The 21,123-nt window shown below is 48.3% G+C and overlaps 1 protein-coding gene across 1 annotated transcript in view; it reads left to right on the top strand.

Moving 5' to 3' along the window:
* Positions 1-593: 593 nt before the first annotated feature.
* itpk1b (inositol-tetrakisphosphate 1-kinase b) overlaps positions 594-21,123 on the top strand; it is a 68,131-nt gene continuing 47,601 nt past the window's right edge. The window contains exons 1-3 of the mRNA XM_080534576.1: positions 594-727; positions 1,523-1,738; positions 14,156-14,180. Of these exons, the coding sequence (XP_080390702.1) occupies positions 1,644-1,738; positions 14,156-14,180 (120 nt within the window). The 5' untranslated portion in view covers positions 594-727; positions 1,523-1,643. The remainder of the gene's footprint in view (positions 728-1,522; positions 1,739-14,155; positions 14,181-21,123) is intronic.

A 21,123-nucleotide genomic window follows, 5' to 3' on the forward strand; every position in this document is an offset into this window, starting at 1 on the left:
GGGCTACTTTGAAAACGAGGTCGCTCTATGAGCCAGTGATAATAGCGAGGAAGGCTGTTGCTGAGTGAGTGAGTGAGAGGGGTGTGTGACTGTGTGTGTGCGTGTGTGTGTGTGTGTGTGTGTGTGTGTGTGTGTGTGTATATATATATATTATATTATGAATCACTTCTATAATGCAGAGAACAAAGTAAAGCACCTGCAACAGTTGTTGCAAAACATTTGTGTGTGCGTGCGTGTGTGTGCGTGCGTGTGTGTGTGTGTGTGTGTGTGTGTGTGTGTGTGTGTGTGTGCGTGTTAGTTTTCAGGCCTTATGGGCGGGTTCTGAGTGGGCCATTAAGGCTGGAAATGTTACCCAGACCTGGCAACCCTGCTGCGCTCTGCTGTGGTTCTCTGGTCTGACAGCAGAGCTCGAGCACATCCCAGCAGTGTGTCTGTCTACGAGGCCATGGTAGGGTAGGCGGTGTGCACAGCCAGCACCAGGGCTACTAGGCTAACCAGCACGACTCACTCAGAGGGTGTGTACAGTGCATTCAGACAGCCTGTCTCAGATAAAGAGAGGGACACACACACACACACACACACACACACACACACACAATCTCAGTAACGAGAGGCTTGGTCATCTCCTCTCTGTGTGTTAAACCAGGAACCAGAGCAGGAGGATGGACAGCTAGGAGGCTATCGAGGACAACGGATTTCCCCCAAAGAGGAAATAATGTGCTAACTGGTATGTACAAGTCAGTCCGTTTCTCTTTCTATTGCCATATGTTATATTAACATTGTGTGTTTGAGCGTATCTGTAAAAGTGTTTTTGACATGATGTGGTTGGTTATTGTGAAGGCTGTTAGTGTTAGCTTACATGTAGCTTAGCTGGTAGCTGTTTTATGGCGCATCCCATAGCTAGCTGGCTATTCTGGCTAACTGGGAACTCGTTTATTCTATAATGTATTTTCTATATAATGTATATATTATATAATATTCGTTATATTCTGTAAATCTGGCCAGCCAGCGTCAAGTCCACTACTACTAGTATGCAGGAGTGTGAGAGAGGTGTAATAAATCAGGTTTAGGGTAAATATCTAGCCAGCAAACCCTTCAACTAACTACCACTATGATGTTGCTGTGTGAGTTAATCTGTATGCTTGATTCATTATTATACAGCAGCTGGTTGTTTGATACCATAAACTGTGATTTAATCTACAACATTTTCGGTTCAACTACTTTGGCTTTCAGTTAAACTAGCTGCTGTGTTGTAGACATTTAGGAAATAGCCTAATAATGGCAAGGCAAGTTTATTTGTATAGCACATTTCATACAACAGGGGTCCAATTCAAAGTGCTTTACATATAGCATAAAAAATACAGAAAAAGGATAGTAATAAAAAAATAAAAATGAGATAATATATAGGCTAGATAAACTGCATTTTTTTGTATTGTACTTGTACTCTGTGATGACAATGAAGTTGAATCTAATCTAATCTAAAGCCATTCTCCCTCCCTTTCTTCTGGTGGTCGTGTTCTAGGTTTGTGTGTGAAGAAAACAACACGTTTCCTGTTTTCGCCTGAGTCCAAATCTGAGTCCAGGTCTGACAGGTCTACAGCCACATCTGGATTAACAAGATTAAGCTCTAAAGGTGGAAGATCATGCAGACCTTTTTGAAAGGCAGGAGAGTGGGCTACTGGCTCAGCGAGAAGAAGATGAAGAAGTTGAATTTTCAGGCTTTCGCTGATCTGTGCAGGTAGGTGACATCATCACAATCATTTGAAGTTTACCCATGTTTCCCTTGTTTCTGTGTACAACAGATGTTTACAGATCAGATCTGTGATGATATGTAGCTCCTTATTTCCCTACACCTGTTGTTAAAGCGTGTTTAACCTAGCCCTACTGTATGTTGTTAAACCGTGTTTAACCTAGGCCTACTGTATGTTGTTGAAGCGTGTTTAACCTAGGCCTACTGTATGTTGTTAAACCGTGTTTAACCTAGGCCTATTGTCCCCCTCCTGTTGCTTGTTTACCATATGTCCATAAACCTGTGGTTGACGATCTTGCACACTTAAAAACTGGTGCCAATTGGTTAGTATAGGCCTTAGTTGGAGTCGAGAGGAATCACATGTATTTTCATCTACCAGTAAGAAGGAAGAGAGCCTTATAATGGCTGCGTGCCACTGTGTTTGCTTCACTCGAACGACTCAGTTTTTTTCATGGAGTCCACCGTAGACTGATCTGGTAGGATTGGCTTTGTGTTTTGGTAAACATATTACTATCTCCAGCTCCAGCATTGGGTTTATCAATTATTGATGGACAGGAAGGCTATGTGAGTGAAGGTCAAATATATTTTTTTTTTAGACCATGGTCGTGAGTGACCGTGATCTCATTAATGCTTTGCTCTCCCATGTCCTGTCAAATAAGCTTTTCATATAATAGGCTACTGAAAAATGTATGCATGCACTCACTGTGCCTAATGTAAGTCGCTTTGGATAAGAGCATCAGCTAAATGGTATATATAATTGTGGATCCTTCTCATGGTCATTTCAGAAGCTCTCTTGTTAAAGACATGGTCTGCTGTCTACCCTTCTATCCTATGTCTCCCTTTGACTTTTGAAGCTGTCATTGATGCACAGTGAACTGGGCCTCTTGGTTGGTCTCCTCTCTCCTCTGAATGACTCTGTGAATGACTGTCTCTGTGAACAACTCTGTCTCTGTGTGACTGTGAATGACTCTGTGTCTGTGTGACTATAGACTGTGAATGACTGTCCCTGTGAATGACTATAGACTGAATGACTGTGTGTGACTATAGACTGTGAATGTCTCTGTGTGTCTACTGTCTATAGACTGTGAATGACTGTGTGACTATAGACTGTGAGTGACTCTGTCTCTGTGTGGCTATAGACTGTGAATGACTCTGTCTCTGTGTGGCCATAGACTGAATGATTCGGTCTCTCTGTGACTAGACTGTGAATGACTGTCTATGTGTGTCTATAGACTGTGAATGACTCTTTCTCTGTGTGACTATAGACTGTGAATGACTCTGTCTCTGTGGGACTATAGACCGTGAATGACTCTGTCTCTGTGGGACTATAGACTGTGAATGACTCTGTCTCTGTGTGTCTATAGACTGTGAATGACTCTCTCTGTGTGTGTCTACAGACTGTGAATGACTCTGTCTCTGTGTCGATAGACTGTGAATGACTGTCCCTGTGAATGACTTGTCTCTGTGTAGGGATGTCCCGATCCGATATTGATATCGCATATCGCCGCGATATCGGTCCTGAATGCTGGATCGCAGATCGCACCAGAAAAAAAATAGGCAGCGATCTGGGGCTCGCGATCCGGCGTGTCACTCACGTGATGACAACAGTAGTAGTCAGTGGTCACGGGCATGAGAGTTGGCTAGTAGCTACCTGTGTGTAATGAGTCTGACAATGTCATGATGCTAGCTGGTGAAATCATAAACCATTTGCTTACGTATTTTTTCGGTTGTTTACATAGTCTGAAACTACAGATGGTAAGCTTTCAAATGATGCGTCATACATTGAAATCGGAAAAAAATTCAAGACGACACGAGTATTTGAATGTTTGTTTGTATCAATGTTTTGCTCAAGAATGGTGACTGCTAAAAACGCTGCTAACAGCTAGTGGCTAACGTTTCGTTCTAAAACGAAAGAATGTTTACAAGCCAGGTATCACTTACCGGTAGCCTCTGGCAACAGTGAATCCAACCCACAGATTACAAGTATTTAGTGATCGTTAAACTGTTGTATATTATATCGAGTGGTACTTTAAAATTTGAAGTTGCCTGTTATGAAAAAAACGAAAAGCAGATATTGTTGACACCCCTTCGAGTCTGTGACTGGTTTCTGGTCTCACCAGCAGCGTCACTAGGCTACACTTTTAAAAAGGGTGATATAATTGATTTGCCATTTGTAAGAGAAGATAAATAGAATAAAAACATGAAGGCACTAAAACTAGAAATCAGACAGTAACTCTTTTTTTTCTACAATGCTGAATGCTGCTGTTTAAATTGTTTTAACTTTAAACCAGTTGGTCACTGAGTACTGCAGAGTACTGTTTTTGTTGCTTGAATAAAGGCTGGCAGTCTTTAATAGCCAACTGTTGTTGTGGACTATATACTGGGGAAGTATTTGTTATTATTCAGGAGTAAAACAATAAATACAAATATCGGATTGATATCGGTATCGCGGATACCTGAAGCCCAGGTATCGGTATCGGTAGTGAAAAAATGGGATCGGGACATCCCTATCTCTGTGTATGACTTGTCTCTGTGTGACTATAGACTGTGAATGACTCTGTCTCTGTGTGACTATAGACTGTGAATGACTCTGTCTCTGTGTGACTATAGACTGTGAATGAATCCTCAGTATTCTATCAATAGAGCATGTGTGTGTGTGTGTGTGTGTGTGTGTGTGTGTGTGTCTCTGTCTGTGTGTGTGTGTGTGTGTATCGGGGGCGTGGCCTGTGGCCCCAGGTGTTTCTATCTAACGCAGGTTTTTTGTGAAACCTGAGCAACTGGAATTCTGGGTCAGAAAATCGCAGGCTTCAGGTGTGTTTGTTCGTTTGTGTGTGTGTGTGTGTGTGTGTGTGTGTGTGTGTGTGTGTGTGTGTGTGTGTGTGCGCGCATGTGCGCAACGTTCTCCAGAGGTCGAGGGAGAGAGAAGAATACATAACCCACCCCCACCCCCCCTACCTACCTAGCTCTGTATTTCCCAGGCCCTGCATTTTTTTTGTTTCTTGGCTGTATCTGTCTCCAGCAGAGTAGAATGATTATATAACGTGTCGTTAAAGTGGGGCAGGGATTGCATTGGATTTCCTCAGTCGACCGGCCTGTGTGTGTGTGTGTGTGAACCCAGCCTGACCGCGGACAAAGAGAGCTGTATTGGGTATCAACAAGGGTGGCTTGGCGCCCTGGTGCGTTCTACCCAAACTGGATTATCCTGCGTGGAGCTGAAGGGTGGTTGAAGGGTCACATGTTCAAAGATCTAAGATTACGGAAATTTACAGAAAAACGTTTTTTTAGAGGTGTCGGCCATTACCGGTTCCTACCTACCCCGATCCCTGTGTGTGTGTGTGTGCGTGTGCGTGTGTGTGTGTGTTAGATTATTTGTCAGTGTGGATTGTCCCCTAGCTGACAGCTTTTTTTGAGAAATGTCAGGCATTGGCAATTCCTACCCAGATTTCTGTGTGTGTGTGTGTGTGTGTGTGTGTGTGTGTTAGATTATATCCCTGTGTATGTGTCTATAGACATTATTATTATATCCCTGTGTGTGTGTGTGTGTGTGTGTGTGTGTGTTAGATTATAACCCAGTGTGTGTGTGTGTGTGTGTTAGTGTGTTAGATTATAACCCAGTGTGTGTGTGTGTGTGTGTGTGTGTGTTATATTATTTGTCTGTGTGGATTGTCCCTGTGTGTGTGTGTGTGTGTGTGTGTGTGTGTGTGTGTGTGGACGTCGTGCGGACGTGTGCGGACGTAGCTCCTCTGCCGGAGCGCACCATTCTAAACATCTAAGCGCACACCCGTCGTAACTGCCGCCGTAAATGCAGTAAAGTGCAGAATGATATTGTGGCGATTAGTTTGGACAATGTGTCTGGTTTCAACAATCAAAGTTGCCTTCAAACAAGCACTCCAAAGTGGAAGAGTCTACCGCCAGCAATGGCGTCCCTCCGACCCAACCCCAGAACACCTGTTGGGCAGGGAGACTCGAGAGGACTTCTCTGACTGGGTGCAGCCCCTGAACGAGCAACAGTGGTCGGACTTCCAAGTCCAGGAGAGAGCTTACCGGAGCAGTTTGGCAGACCGGAGCCGCCATGCTGACACCTACGTTTCATCGGGAGATCCGAGAAGCTGGCTCCGTCTCATTTCCCTCTTGAATGGAATATTCTTCGGGAGCGGCGTATTTACACCTGAGAACCACTGTGGACACCCGCTCGGCTTATTGATCAACCCACTGGTCTGGTGTGAATAACATCCTGTGTGTGGCAGAACTGGTTGCTGGCTCAGCACTACTGTAACTGACTGTTTCCATAACGTCAAAATGCACTGTTATTATTTATGTCCTTTCGAATTTTACTTTGTATGTGGACATAAATAAAGTATTTAAAGTGTGTGTTAGATTATCTTGTCAGTCTGGATTGTCCCTGTGTGTGTGTGTGTGTGTGTGTGTGTGTGTGTGTGTTTGTGTGTGTGTGTTTAATTATTTGTCATTGTAGATTGTCCCTGTGTGTGTGTGTGTGTGTGTGTGTGTGTGTGTGTGTGTGATTACTTTTCCCCCCCAGCTGACAGTGTTGGAGGGGTTAGAGGGATTGACACCTTTGCTGGGGGGGGCTGATGATTCACAAAGCCACCTGAGTGACCCAGGGCAGATTAGCAACAATGTAAATCCACCCCCCAAAAATTAATCTCTTCATCATAACCCTCTAACCCCCCCCTCTGAAAGCTGGGCTGACCGCCCGAGTGTGATGTGTACTGGGGGGGTGGGGTTGTGTGTGTGTGTGTGTGTGTGTGTGTGTGCACGTGTGTGTGCAGGCGTGCGCGCCTCTGTGTGTTTGTGTGTGTGTGTGTGTGTGTGTGTGTGTTCAGTCTCTTGCCCTCCTGGAAGCGTATCCTAGATTAGGAGACTGTCGAGCCAGTAACTTTTTTCGGAGGATGTCAGCTGCTGGCTACTTGTTAGTCAGCCACGTTCACTGGTGGCCTATTTATGTTTAATACATCAGTGTCAAAAGTTAAGGCTCAGTCGGTCCAACACACACACACACACACACACACACACACACACACACACCTAGTGGCTGTCTGGAGTTAATATTTACTGTGTACAGAGGTGACGTGTTCCCGGAACAAACATCACCTGAGACCTGTACTGTCGGCCATTTAGTTGATTTTTTTTGCCTCTTATATTTTGTTATCATATTCTAAATGTCTTCTTATATGCACCCTCAATGGAGCCCCCCCCCCCACCCCCAAACGAAAGTATCTCACACGATTGTACTTATATAACCTGAGTGGGAAATAAACATCTTGTATCTTGTCCCCGTCCCATTTCTATATACTATACCCCCACTCTTCTATATACTATCCCCCACTACCCCTCTGTACACCTCTGTACCCCCCACTACCACCCTCTACCCCTCTGTACCCCCCTCTATCCCTCTGTACCCCTCGGTACCCCTCACTACCCCTCTGTACCCCTCTGTACCCCCCTGCACCCCTCTGTACCCCTCACTTACCCCTCTGTACCCCCCACTACCCCTCTGTACCTCTCACTACCCCTCTGTACCTCTCACTACCCCTCTGTACCCCCCACTACCCCTCTGTACCCCCCTCTACCCCTCTGTACCCCTCTATACCCCCACTACCCCCCTCTACCCCTCTTTACCCCCCACTACCCCTCTTTACCCCCCACTACCCCTCTGTACCCCCCACTACCCCTCTGTACCGCCACTACCCCTCTGTACCCCCCACTACCCCTCTGTACCCCCCACTACCCCTCTGTACCCCCCACTACCCCTCTGTACCCCTCTGTACACCTCTGTACCCCCCACTACCCCTCTGTACCCCCCACTACCCCTCTGTACCCCCCCTAACCCTCTGTACCCTCCACTACCCCTCTGTACCGTACCCCCCCAAAATGTAAACCGTAGGTAACAACTGTCACTGTCCTACGTTTCATTTTCACTTCTCTGCCAGGTGAGGCAAGTTCCTCTCTCTCTAGTGGTTCTCCTTCTCTAGCGTGGGGGGGGGGGTGTTCCTCCTATTCGGTGTCTTCCTCTTGAGCAAACAAGGAAGAGGAAGAAGAAGAAAATGTATTGAATAACCTAACCCTTTTATCTGCGCCTCCTCTGCCGTTAGTTAGTTAGTTCCATATATAGGCCGTCCGTGTCTGTAACAAGCCCTGTGTGTTGTCCTCTCTGACCACGGCCCAGGAGAGAGACAGGCCATCTCTGTGGTCTGTACTGTTGTGACATCGGTATTGTAAACTTGGCTCCTCCGTGACCACGGCCTGGTTGTGTGACACACCGAGAGAGTGTCTGTCAGCTCCTTGCTCAACCACATGAAGGCGGAAAGCGAGTTTACGTACGTTACTTTTTAGGATTTTGGCTCGAACTCCCAGAGACTCATTACTTGGAGGAGTTAGAAGATGAATTGTTATTGATTCGAGGCTCGCCAACGGTTATACTATGGCTGGGCACGTCCTGAAGTTACCGGAAAGTTCTCTGTGTGACTATGAGATGCGGTCAATGAGTTCTGGGCCGAGTTTAGCTTTTAGTGTCTGGAACATCTTACCTCTCACTCCATGGTGCTTACATTGCCCTGGTTCTGTCCATATCTATCTTAACTGTACATAGATACCGTAACTGTATACAACATAGCTACCTTAACTGTACATAGCTACCTTAACTGTACATAGCTACCATAACTGTACATATCTACCTTAACTGTACACATCTACCATAACTGTACATATCTTCGCCCTTGTCTGTACATATATCTTTACTGTACATATCATACCGTAACTGTACATAATCATACTGGACATCCTAACTGTATCTTAACTGTATATCTTCACCCTTGTCTGTACATATCACACTGTACATCTATATATCTTTACTGTACATATCATATTGATATACATGCACATATATTGCCTTTTTATATTCATATTCATTGCACGTATACTGACTTTATATTCATGTACTTATACTCACTGTAATATACTGTCCCACCATGTCCTGTCCATACATTTATGGCTTTTGCACTCTGCACTTATTCTGGTTAGATGCAGAACTGCGTTTCATTGTCTTTGTACTTGTACTCTTGTCAATGACAATAAAGTTGAGTCTAATCAAATCTAATTAGCGGGCGTTAGACACCAGCCTAGGTTTATCTGAGGTCAGCGGCCTCGCTCACCGCTGTGTACGTTCTGTTTTACCTCCTCCTTCAGAGACAAACCTGCTCTGTCTCTCAGTGTTACTGTCTCTCTCTCTCAGCATGCGGTGTGCATTTGGGTCCAAAATGGAGGTACGGTGACTGCCAATGGCTCCAGGCCCCCCCCCCCTCCCCTACAACTGCCAATGGCTCCAGGCCCCCCCCCCTCCCCTACAACTGCCAATGGGCGCCAGGCCCGAGTATAGATTACCTCCTCCTGCTATGATGACTGGTAGATAGACGATTCACTTACTTAGACAAATGTATTTTGCCGTAAGTCGCTTTGGATAAAAGAAGGACGTCTGCTGAATGCCAGAAATGTAAATGAGGTTGTCCTGTCTGGGCCAGCCAGTCCTGAGGAGATCCCACCCCCCCCACACCCGCCCCCCCTCCCTCCCCAGGTTTATTGATGCTGGGAGCAGAGCCGTGGGCTTCAGTGAGGGATGGATACCTTATTAGGGAAATGAGATGCCCTTCTGCTGGACCCCCCGCCTGTCCCTCTGCCCCCCCCCTGCCTGCCCCCCCCCCCCCCCCTCCGCCTGTGTTTCCTGAGGACAGCGTGCGCTCTGTCACTTCCTCCTGTGCCTGTGTCTCTGTAATGGGCCGATGCCATCTAGCTGACTAAGCTGCTTTCATCCAAAGCCACTTAACATTGCAGTGAGTCAGTGCATGTATATATACGGTCCCGGCAGGGACTCGAACCCACCACCACAACCCCCCCTAAGCGTTGTTACTAGTGCCCATGCTCTACCGACTGAGCCCACAGAGGACCTCTCACTCAAAGAGAGAGGCGGGCGCTGTGTGGCGGCTGTGGCGCAGGAGGTAGAGCCGGCGTCTAATGATCGCAAGGTCGGCAGATCGGCGGTTCGAGCCCCGGCTGGCCACATGTCGAAGTGTCCTTGGGCAAGACACTGAACCCCAAATTGCTCCCAGTGAGCGGGCCGGCGCCTTGCATGGTAGCTTGCCGCCATTGGTGTGTGAATGTGTGTTTAGGGCTGCAACGATTAGTCGACATAATCGACGACGTCGACTATAAAAACTCGTCGACGTGGAATTTTAGTGTCGACTAATCGTAAAATTAAAAAAAAACGGGATTTTTTATTTTATTTTTTTATTTTATTTTACGGGAGCCATGCAAGAATCAGCTGGGTAAGTTTTAGCTAACGCTGTTAGCCAACTGGCTAACGTTATATTGTTAGGGTCGTAATGTTTATGTTAGCTTTACTGTTACATGTTGGAAAACAACGTCTCATGGACAGGGCTGTACATGCTATGAGCGTTTGTGCTATTAATTTATTTGCCCTGTGGCACGCGTGTGACAGACAGCGGCGCTTGTATGTAACGTTACGTAGCAGGGGTTTTCCATGTTGAAGCCAGGAGAACGCGAGATGAAATGAAGTGAGGGGTGGTCGCTATTAAAATACCAGGTAGTCATGGTGGATGATCATGAATGATGCTTGATAAGTGAATGCTATTTCAATTATGTTGAGTCCACCAGCGAGCTGTCTGTAAGATAAACAGCGCCAAGCGTAGCCTACTAACGTGAGCTGTCTGTAGTCTAGCCAGCAATGCTAGCTAGCCAATCAACTAGCTCTGTGAGCAGCTGTACTTTGGCGTAACGTTAGGTTAGATAGCTAGTTAAGCCGGATTTATGCTTCTGCGTCGCCATTTACGCGCAGCGAAAAGCCACACGACTAATCGAAAAAATAATCGACAGATTAGTCGACTACCAAAATAATCGTTAGTTGCAGCCCTAATGTGTATGTGAATGGGTGAATGAGAGGCTGTTGTAAAGCGCTTTAGATAAAGGGGCTATATAAGTGCAGAGTGCAGAGAGAGAATCTCTCCCTCCGCAGGCTCAGAGAGGAACAGGAACTAGAGTTTCCCCTTGACCTCCATTTCCCACCATCCTCTTGTTGTGGTGGCGGGGGCCTTTTCATGGTCACAGTCACACTCGATACGAGGAGGAGGAGTGTCGGCTATGCGAGTGTCATTTTCTCTGTGTGTGTGTGTGTGTGTGTGTGTGTGTGTGTGTGTGTGTGTGTGCAAGGCCGCGTTCAGTCACTTGAATGAGTGGGCCGGTGCCTTGCATGGTATCTTGCCGACCATTGGTGTGTGAATGTGGTGTGGTGTGAATGTGTGTGTGAGAATGTGAGTGTGAATGGGTGAATGAGAAGCCGTTGTAAAGCGTTTTGGAATAAGGCGCTATATAAGTCAGACCATTTACCATTCTCTGTGTGTGCAAGGCCGTTCGGTCACTCAGTGATATTGTGCAATGTATTGTGTTTTGTCTTCTTCTTTTCTTCTTTTTTTTTTACGGTATATCTGCTCCAAGTTATCGGGTGTCGAACCCAAACAAAAAAGTCTGTCCTTGGCTGGCGATCTCCATTCTCCGTCTGTCTGTCTGTGTCTGTAACCAAAGGACCCATTCACACATGAACCAGGCTGAACCAGGCTGAACAGGGCCAACTGGGGTATTAAATATCCTCGTCGTAGTGATGGGCTGTCACCACAGGGCTGTGACCTCATAGTGACTGTCTGTGCTGTCGTAGTGGGTGTGTTGGTCTCATAGTGACTGTCTGTGCTGTCGTAGTGGGTGTGTTGTTCTCATAGTGACTGTCTGTGCTGTCGTAGTGGGTGTGTTGGTCTCATAGTGACTGTCTGTGCTGTCGTAGTGGGGTTGGTTGTTTGTGTAGAACAACTGTCTGTAGTTTTGGCGGCTGAAAATGTGTTTTCAGCGTTGTGTATAGATAGATAGTGTTTGGATATCGTATTATGACGGATGTTTGACTTATTGAATGAACCCTCCACAGTTCCACACATACTGTAGCTATCTCAGAATCTGAATTCTTTATTTGGCCCGAGTACTAAGGCTATATTTGCACATACAGGAAATTGACTTGAGGTTGGCGCATAGGAAATGAAAAACAACAATAATACATAAATAAGCTAAATAATTTAATAGAGAATAGCCAAAGAATATAGTTATCGTTATAGTTCATAACCTCGTTTAAAATGCAGTTTCATTCTACAATTAGTTTTTCTTGAATCAAGCTCTTGGAGAGAGTTGAGTGGTTCCTGTAGACCCCCCCCCCCCCCTCCCACTCCTGCCCCCCCACCTCTCCGGAGCCCTCCGGAAGATGCCATCTCTCTTCCTGTTTGTGTTCGGCCATGCCAGCGTGCTTTCTTAATGTGGAGATATCTGATCTAGACACCAGCCTCCATAGAGCCAGCGCGTTCGGACATGTCCCATGGTCCCATGGCCCTCTGCGTCTGACGGATGTCTGGGGAAGCAGAATAGCTTCTCCTGTGTGACTGGGAACAAACAAAAGACGATCAGTTATTCCAGCGTCGTTTCCCAAACTGGAAGTTCAGTGTTTTGCCACACAGCCTCCTTCTCCGTAACGATCAGGAGATTAATCTAGAAAAATTCTAGAAGATGACCTACTGATCGGCACGGCTCCAGTTGTATTTGAAGACTATCACGTTTTCCGTTATTGTTGGGGGTTTTCCTGTGAGATGAATATGTACATTTTGTCACGTTGTCGCGTTGTTGGGGAGAGTAATGTTTCCCTGTATCTGAATGATGCAACGTCAATGTTGAGGAACCAAAGCCGAATGATTTGACTAAAAGCGATTCTGATTCTGGTCTGATTATGTGGCTGTCCTACCCAGACCGGCAGTGGGTTTTTGGACGGTTAGATCAGCTAGTAGTTGTTGTTCTTGGGGCGGCTGTGTCTCAGGAGGTAGAGCCGGCGTCTAATGATCGCAAGGTCGGCAGATCGGCGGTTCAATCCCTGGCTGGCAACGTGTCGAGGTGTCCTTGGGCAAGACTTGCTCCCAATGAGCGGGCCGGCGCCTTGCATGGTAGCTTGCCGCCATGTGTGTGTGAATGGGTGAATGAGAGGCCATTGTAAAGCATGCTGGAATAAGGTGCTATATAAGTGTAGTTAGACCATTTATCATTTACTCTGGTTGGTGAGAGTAGTGGAGGATTGTCCTCTGGTTCGTGAGAGCAGCTGAAAGTCACCCCTCACACAAACAGCCAACGACTCTCACTCCTCTCTCTCTCGTAGGGGGGGTTGGGGTGGGGGGTCTGGCGGTTGCCAAGCAACCCATTTTCCACCCAAAGCTTAAAATCTCCATGCTGTCTTTTGAAAAAGTAAAAAAACGCATTCCCTGGCTCTAGGCTTGACTCTCTCATACTCTAAAGGGCTCTAAAGTGTTCAGCTAAATTTAGTTTAGCTTTTAAAGTCCTGTTTATGAATTCCAATTCTCTCTCTCTCTCTCACTCTCGCTCTTTCTCTCTCTCTGTCTCTCTCTCTCTCTCTCTCTCCCCCCCCCCCCCCCCTCGCTCTCTTTCACTTTATTCTTGAATGTCATGTCACCGAGGATTCCAACAAAACCCTGTCTGATTTACTCGGTCTAAATTGAAATAATGATTAAAAAAAATGGGGTCCAGTACATGTGAATGTAGTCCATTAGCGTGGAGCGGTGGCAGGGGTTGAGTATCTGTGCCGTGCAGTCAATATGTTTTATGTGATAGTCTTTCTGGAGTTGGCACAGTGCACGCACACTTTATATCTGGGTTGCCGTGCCAACCGTCTGTCTCTCTCTGTCTCTCTCTCTCTCTCTCTCTCTCTCTCTCTCTCTCTCTCTCTCTCTCTCTCTCTCTCTCTCTCTTCCAAACAGCTTTAACCTTTTTGTGAAGATGTGTGAGATTCCTCTTGTTATTGGGGAGCCATTTTGGATTCTCCTGCTACCAACAGCTTGGCCGTACGCTGCTGACCATAATGCTTGGTCTTCAGAATCAGAATTATTTTTTATTGCCAAGTATATTCGCACATACAGGGGGGTAGTCCATCAACGTCGCTAAAGGAAAATCCAGGCTCCAAGTCTCGTGAGTGAAATAAGGCTGGATTTTTTTGTAAATCTTTTGAGATTTATCAAAATAAGCCTGGATTTTCCTGATAAAACGTTGATGGAATACCAACGTTGATGGAATACCGCCCAGGAAATCGACTTGGTGTAAATGTATTTTTTATTTCACTTCACTCTGTGATAGTAGGCCTAGTGTTAATACTGCAGGAACATCTTGTTGTTTTAACCGCAGGGTAAATGTACCTGGTCCTCTTGTGTGAGATACAGACGCAGTATCTGATCAATATGATGTTTCTGTTTTTTAATGATTTGTTTTTTTCTTCTTCTCTTTCAGGAAAAGAGGAATCGAGGTGGTCCAGGTACGTTCATAACTCATCCATTTATTCATTAATTTCCTTCTGAGTGAAATGAAAAAGTGTAAAAAGCTGAGAGGTGATCGGTTTCAACATGCAGGGTTTCAGTCATGTGTGATTGAGATGATTTGGACATTTTTAGCAGCGAGTGTTTCACAAGAGAGACACACAGATCACAGCCAGCTCACAGTACGTACAGGTAGTTACAGTGCGTACAGGTAGTATAGTACAGGAAGTGAAGGTAGTTAGGGTTAGTTACAGTTACAGTGGGAGTTATGTGTGTCTGATTCTAGTTAGCCCGTGGTCTGTTGTGTGTAGCTGTGTGTGTGTCCATCGACTAGACCCAAATAGCCAGCAGCTACACCACGTTAGGGTTAATAACGCGCCCACCTGAAGGGTTTGTGAGTCCATCCGTGCAGCGTTCATATCACAGGCCTCCCTCGCTCCCCCCCCCCTCCCTCCCCCCTCCACTCATCCATCCAGTAGCCTGTCAGCCAGTGTGGACGTTTTAAGCTTCCTTAGGATATGACACGGCGTCCTGCACGAGCCCCCCCCCCCACACACACACAGTTTACACAACCTCCCCCACCCAGTCTACACTCTCCCAGATATTCTACTGTAAATGCCTGGGGGGGTGGTTGAATACCCTCTGTGTATACCGTGGGAGATGCCTGGAGGAGAGGGGGTGAACCCTGGGAGATTGATTGAGAATGTTTATTTTGGTCCCTTATACAATTCACAATACATATATAAAAACATGTACACAGTCACAATGCGTACCAGGACCAAAAAGGTGTAGGCTGAAGCCATGGCTTATTGCGCCTACCCTTGTTACATGCATGTTTACTTTTTTTCCCTTTTTTTTTTCATGAGTGCATAATCAAAAACAACAACGATAGTTATGGAGATAGACTCCAGTTCTATGAGTGGAGCGGAGCCCCATAGGGGAGCTCTGCTCCTATTGGTTTACCCGCTACCTAAAGTAGCCAATGACTGAATTTTTCAATGCCTGCGCCCGCCTGGGGTGCTATATAAAGGGGTGTACTTCGCTACCTCATTCTCCCAAACATACAAAAACAGCCGGGTTTGAACGAGTCGAAGTGGGCCAGCAGCCCTATGGGGCTCCGCTCCACTCATAGAACTGGAGTCTATCTCCATAACTATCGTTCTATATCGTGGAGCTCCGCCCCATAGGGGAGCTCTGCTCCTATTGGTTTAGGCGGAGCGAACGAGGCCAAATGTACCCCCACTGAGACTATTAATCCGTAAAACAATCTCAGCGGCACCCGGAGCTGACCACTGATGTTGGTTCAAGACAACCTTAAAAAGTTGGCCCAACCCACACGAGTCTGCTCCACTGATCTAGCCCTTACGTGAGCACGCAGGGTTGTAGATCTAACGGAACATGTCCTGGAGGAGGGTCCCCTCCCCAGGCACATCCGTAATCATCCTGACAGCACTTGAATAGCATCCCCAACCAGGGTAATCCAAGTGCCATCCCCACTACCTCAGTCCTCAGCAAACTGAGGACAGAGTGAGAAAAGGATGAGGAAGAAATATCACTTACCTAACCCTTACGTTGGGTTGTTGATCTAACAGACATGTCCTGGAGGAGGGTCCCCTCCCCAGGCACATCCGTATTCATCCTGACAGCACTTGAATAGAATCCCCATGACCAGGGTAATCCAAGTGCCCTTCCCACAACATCAGTCATCAGCAAAACTGAGGACAGAATGAGAAAGGATTGAGGAAGAATATCACTGACCTAACCCTTACGTGAGCACGTAGGGTTGTAGATCTAACGGAACATGTCCTGGAGGAGGGTCCCCTCCCCAGGCACATCCGTAATCATCCTGACAGCACTTGAATAGAATCCCCAACCAGGGTGATCCAAGTGCTTTCCCCACTACATCAGTCATCAGCAAAACTGAGGACAGAATGAGAAAAGGATGCGGAAGAAATATCACTGATCTAACCCTTACGTGAGCACGTAGGGTTGTTGATCTAACGGAACATGTCCTGGAGGAGGGTCCCCTCCCCAGGCACATCCGTATTCATCCTGACAACACTTGAATAGAATCCCCATGACCAGGGTAATCCAAGTGCCTTCCCACTACATCAGTCATCAGCAAAACTGAGGACAGAATGAGAAAAGGATGAGGAAGAATATCTTTCAAGTAATACCGTACAAAAAGTGATGGCGACGACCAAGACGCCGCCTCACATATCTCCTCCACTCCCACTCCCCTGAGAATGGCCACTGATGTGGCCATGCCCCTGGTGGAATGAGCCCGAATGCCAGTCGGCACGGGCTGCCCCTTCGATTCGTATGCGAGGCTAATAGCCTCGCAAATCCAATGGGACAGCCTCTGCTTCGAGAGTGGTGCCCCGGCTTTCTGTCCGCCGTAGCAGATCAGAAGCTGGGGAGAAGATCTCAGTCCTGCCGTGCGCTTCACATATTGTGCCAACGCGCGCACCGGACATAGACAATGTAAACGCCTCTCCCTCTCTCCGTCGTGAGGAGGAGGAAAAAAGGCGCTCAGAGCACAGCTCTGAACCCTAAACCCACGATTAACCTTAGGGATAAAAGCCGGGTTAGGGCGTAACACAGCTTTTGTTTTGTCATCAGATATGATCAACAATCTGCCCGTGTCGAGAGAGCACATAAATCACTCACTCGCTTAGCCGTAGTCAAGGCGAGGAGCTGACTCGTCTTGAGAGACAATAAACGCAACGACACAGTGTCAATGGGTTCGAATGGGGCACGCACAGCGCCTCTAGCACAATCGACAGGTCCCATTTTGGCATTAGAGTCCTATGAGGGCGTCTAAGCCTACACACTCCAGTCAAAAACGCTTAACCAGCGAATGACTGAACAGTGTCGTTGTCGCAAAACCCTCATGACAAGCTGAGATGGCAGCCGCGTAAACTTTAATAGTTCTCGTCGCCAATCCCTTGTCAAACAGCGACTGTAAGAAGCACAAGAACGTTTCGACCCGACAGCAGACTGGGTCAACGTCCTGTCCCTCACACTGTGTAAACACTCGCCAGCGCGCCGCATATCCCTTTGCAGTGGATTGCGCGCGCGCACTCTGAATGGTCTGAATGACCGCGTCTGTCAGACCCCTGCGTTCTAACAAATCCCTCTCAGTAACCAGGCCATGAGGGGGCCCCCCATCATAGGCGGCCCCCTCACCAAGCCTCTGGCTTGAGAGAGTGCATCTTGTCGATGAGGTATGGGCCATGGGCCCTCTACCAACATCTCCATCAGTTCCGGAAACCACGGGGCTCCGGGACGGTCCGGGGCTACAAGAATTAACTCTAGCCTCACTGACCTCACTCGTGCCAACAGTGGGAGGATAGATGTCAGGGGTGGGAACGCGTATAACAGGACCCTCGGCCATGGGTGGTGTGCGAATGTATCGACTCCCAATGGCGGGTTGTCCTGTTCGCGCAGGAAGAACCAAAGGCGACACTGCGCATTCGTCCGTGACGCAAACAGAACCACTTCTGCTTGCCCGAACCGTGCCCAAATCAGCGACACAATGGAGGGTGCTAACCTCCAGTCGTCGTCCCTCGGGCCTCCCCGTGATAACAGATCTGCTCCTTCGTTGAGCAGACCTGGAATGTGGAGAGCTTTCAGCGGACTCAGGCGACTCCATCGCGCGGGTCTCTCCAGTAGCTCAGGTCGGTTTTGACCGATCTCTGTATTACAATCAACTTGCGACGGCGTTCTCACTGGAACCCGTCGCAGTCGTGCGAACCGTCTCTGCAGTCTGCGCATGTGTAACAGGCCTAAGGGGACCACTACATGGGCTGCAGACCTCAGTCCTAGTAAGGACATCCTTGACAGAGCGGTGATTGTATTTGTCACTCGACACACCCAGGGAGCTGACGTCAGTGTCGCTCTCCGTGGTGCCGATAAACTGGCCCTCATCTCGGCAGTATCCAACTGAATGCCTAGATAGGAAAACTGTTGTGCCGGCCACGGATCACTCTCTGTCCAGTTTACAGCTAACCCCAGCTGAGTGAGGCGCTGCACCAGTGAGGTTGCGTCCCGAATGGCTCGATTTGGGCATTGGGCCAAGACCAGTAGGTCGTCGAGATCCGCATATTATGCGTATCTCGTTACGCCTCAGTGGTTCGAGTGCTGTCTGCACGCATTTGGAGAAAAAACGAGGAGCAAGCGCGTACCCGAAGGGCAGGCGCGTGTACTCGTAAACCTTCCCTTGGAAAACAAAACGTAGGAATTTCCTGTGCCACTCTGTGATTGGCACACGAAATACGCGACCCTCAGGTATCTACGAAAGGGGCGTTTCGCCACTCTCTCGTTGAGGACCCTGAAATCTAGTATGGGTCTCATGTCTCCCGAATTCTTTGGGACAAGGAAATACGGGGAGTACCATCTCATGTCCCACTGGTCCCTCGGAACCAATGTCACTGCGCCCTTTGTTAGGAGATTCGTAATCTCCTCCCGGAGCGCACGTGTCTTTATCGGGCAGGACAAAAAACAGTCTCTCTCACGCCCCTGAAGGGCGGAGGAGGCTGAATGAACTGTAGTGCATATCCCCTCCTCAATGTCCTGTCAAGCCAGCCCGACAGAATACCTGTCCCTTCTAGTCATTCTGCATAAAGCAACGACAGCGGCTGGGCCGTCTGTTGTGGTGCAGTCGACAGAAAAAGCTTGAATTTCTGTATGACCCCAGCCGCCGCTGCCCACCGAGGAGATGGCACAGCCCAAGGTGGGGTCATTTCGAAAAGGGATGGGCTGCCGTCTGTAAAGAGTGTTTGTTATGTGTAACAATGCTCTTTATTGACGCAGGTTTATTATGCCTGATAATCAAAGAACCGGCCGCACGCTCATGAGCTGGGCCAGGTCTTGATAGACATGGAGGGGTTTTTGATGTAAATAACGCCTCGTGTCGTGATAGGGGTAAGTCCGCTAGGCAGAGAGCTGGCCACACGCCGGTAAGCTGGGCTAGTCTCCGCTTCGTTTCTAACCGGTAGCGATTCGACCACACTCTGACAAGGCAGGTGGGTCTCCGCTCCGGTAGATACCATGGAAAATCCTCCTTAGGGATTTACCGTCTGACTTACCGTCTGTAAAGAGTGTTTGTTATGTGAAACAATGCTCTTTATTGACGCAGGTTTATTATGCCTGATAATCAAAGAACCGGCCGCACGCTCATGAGCTGGGCCAGGTCTTGAATAGACATGGAGGGGTTTTTGATGTAAATACCGCCTCGTGTCGTGATAGGGGTAAGTCCGCTAGGCAGAGAGCTGGCCACACGCCGGTAAGCTGGGCTAGTCTCCGCTTCGTTTCTAACCGGTAGCGATTCGACCACACTCTGACAAGGCAGGTGGGTCTCCGCTCCGGTAGATACCATGGGAAATCCTCCTTAGGGATTTACCGTCTGACTTACCGTCTGTAAAGAGTGTTTGTTATGTGTAACAATGCTCTTTATTGACGCAGGTTTATTATGCCTGATAATCAAAGAACCGGCCGCACGCTCATGAGCTGGGCCAGGTCTTGAATAGACATGGAGGGGTTTTTGATGTAAATACCGCCTCGTGTCGTGATAGGGGTAAGTCTGCTAGGCAGAGAGCTGGCCACACGCCGGTAAGCTGGGCTAGTCTCCGCTTCGTTTCTAACCGGTAGCGATTCGACCACACTCTGACAAGGCAGGTGGGTCTCCGCTCCGGTAGATACCATGGGAAATCCTCCTTAGGGATTTACCGTCTGACTTACCGTCTGTAAAGAGTGTTTGTTATGTGTAACAATGCTCTTTATTGACGCAGGTTTATTATGCCTGATAATCAAAGAACCGGCCGCACGCTCATGAGCTGGGCCAGGTCTTGAATAGACATGGAGGGGTTTTTGATGTAAATACCGCCTCGTGTCGTGATAGGGGTAAGTCTGCTAGGCAGAGAGCTGGCCACACGCCGGTAAGCTGGGCTAGTCTCCGCTTCGTTTCTAACCGGTAGCGATTCGACCACACTCTGACAAGGCAGGTGGGTCTCCGCTCTGGTAGATACCATGGAAAATCCTCCTTAGGGATTTACCGTCTGACTTACCGTCTGTAAAGAGTGTTTGTTATGTGTAACAATGCTCTTTATTGACGCAGGTTTATTATGCCTGATAATCAAAGAACCGGCCGCACGCTCATGAGCTGGGCCAGGTCTTGATAGACATGGAGGGGTTTTTGATGTAATAACGCCTCGTGTCGTCGCGGCACTGAGTTTGCTCAGAAACTCCGCCTCCGCTGCAGACAGACCGTTGGGTCGGTCTGTGGTGATCTTCGCAATGGCGGCGTTAAACACGGCGATGTTATTCGCCGCCGCCTGCGCACCGAGCTCATCAGAGCTTTCTGATTCTGACACCGGCACCGACCACTCAGCTGGGTGAGGGCGGCGTGGTGTCGGGGCCGGCTGAGCGGGCGGGACCATCCCTACTTGGGGAGGTGCCTGCCCAGAACGCCGCTCTGGGGCCTGTCCGGACGCATCATCGGCAGAGCTATTCGAGTCGGATAGCATCCCCGAGATAGCGCCCGCCAGGGGAAAACGCTCTCCTTGATCCAGGCCATCCCCTTTCGCCTTTCCGCGACGGAAAGGAGGTGGAAGGGGAGGCAGCTGGGGGAGGCGACCAACGCCGCCTCGGCATGTTCGGGGCCGAGGCAGACGTGGCAGAAGTCGTGCTTGTCCTCCGCTGCTAGGAAATCGCAGCGGCAGGTGTCCCGGAGGAACTTCTTCGTGGTCGGCGGCGGACGATCCATCGCTGAAGGGAAAAGTCTCCTCCGCTGAAAGTGTCCTCCGCTGCTCAGAAGTCGCAGCGGCAGGCGTCCCGGAGGAACTTCTCCATAGGCGGCGGACGATCCATATCTTGAAGGGAAAAGTCTGGCGGGTTCTCCAGTCTTAGTAGTCGTCCTTCTCAGTCTTCAGATATAAACCC

The sequence above is a fragment of the Nansenia antarctica genome (assembly GCF_963989245.1).
Source record: "Nansenia antarctica genome assembly, chromosome: 1".
In the NCBI taxonomy this organism is placed as follows: domain Eukaryota; kingdom Metazoa; phylum Chordata; class Actinopteri; order Argentiniformes; family Microstomatidae; genus Nansenia; species Nansenia antarctica.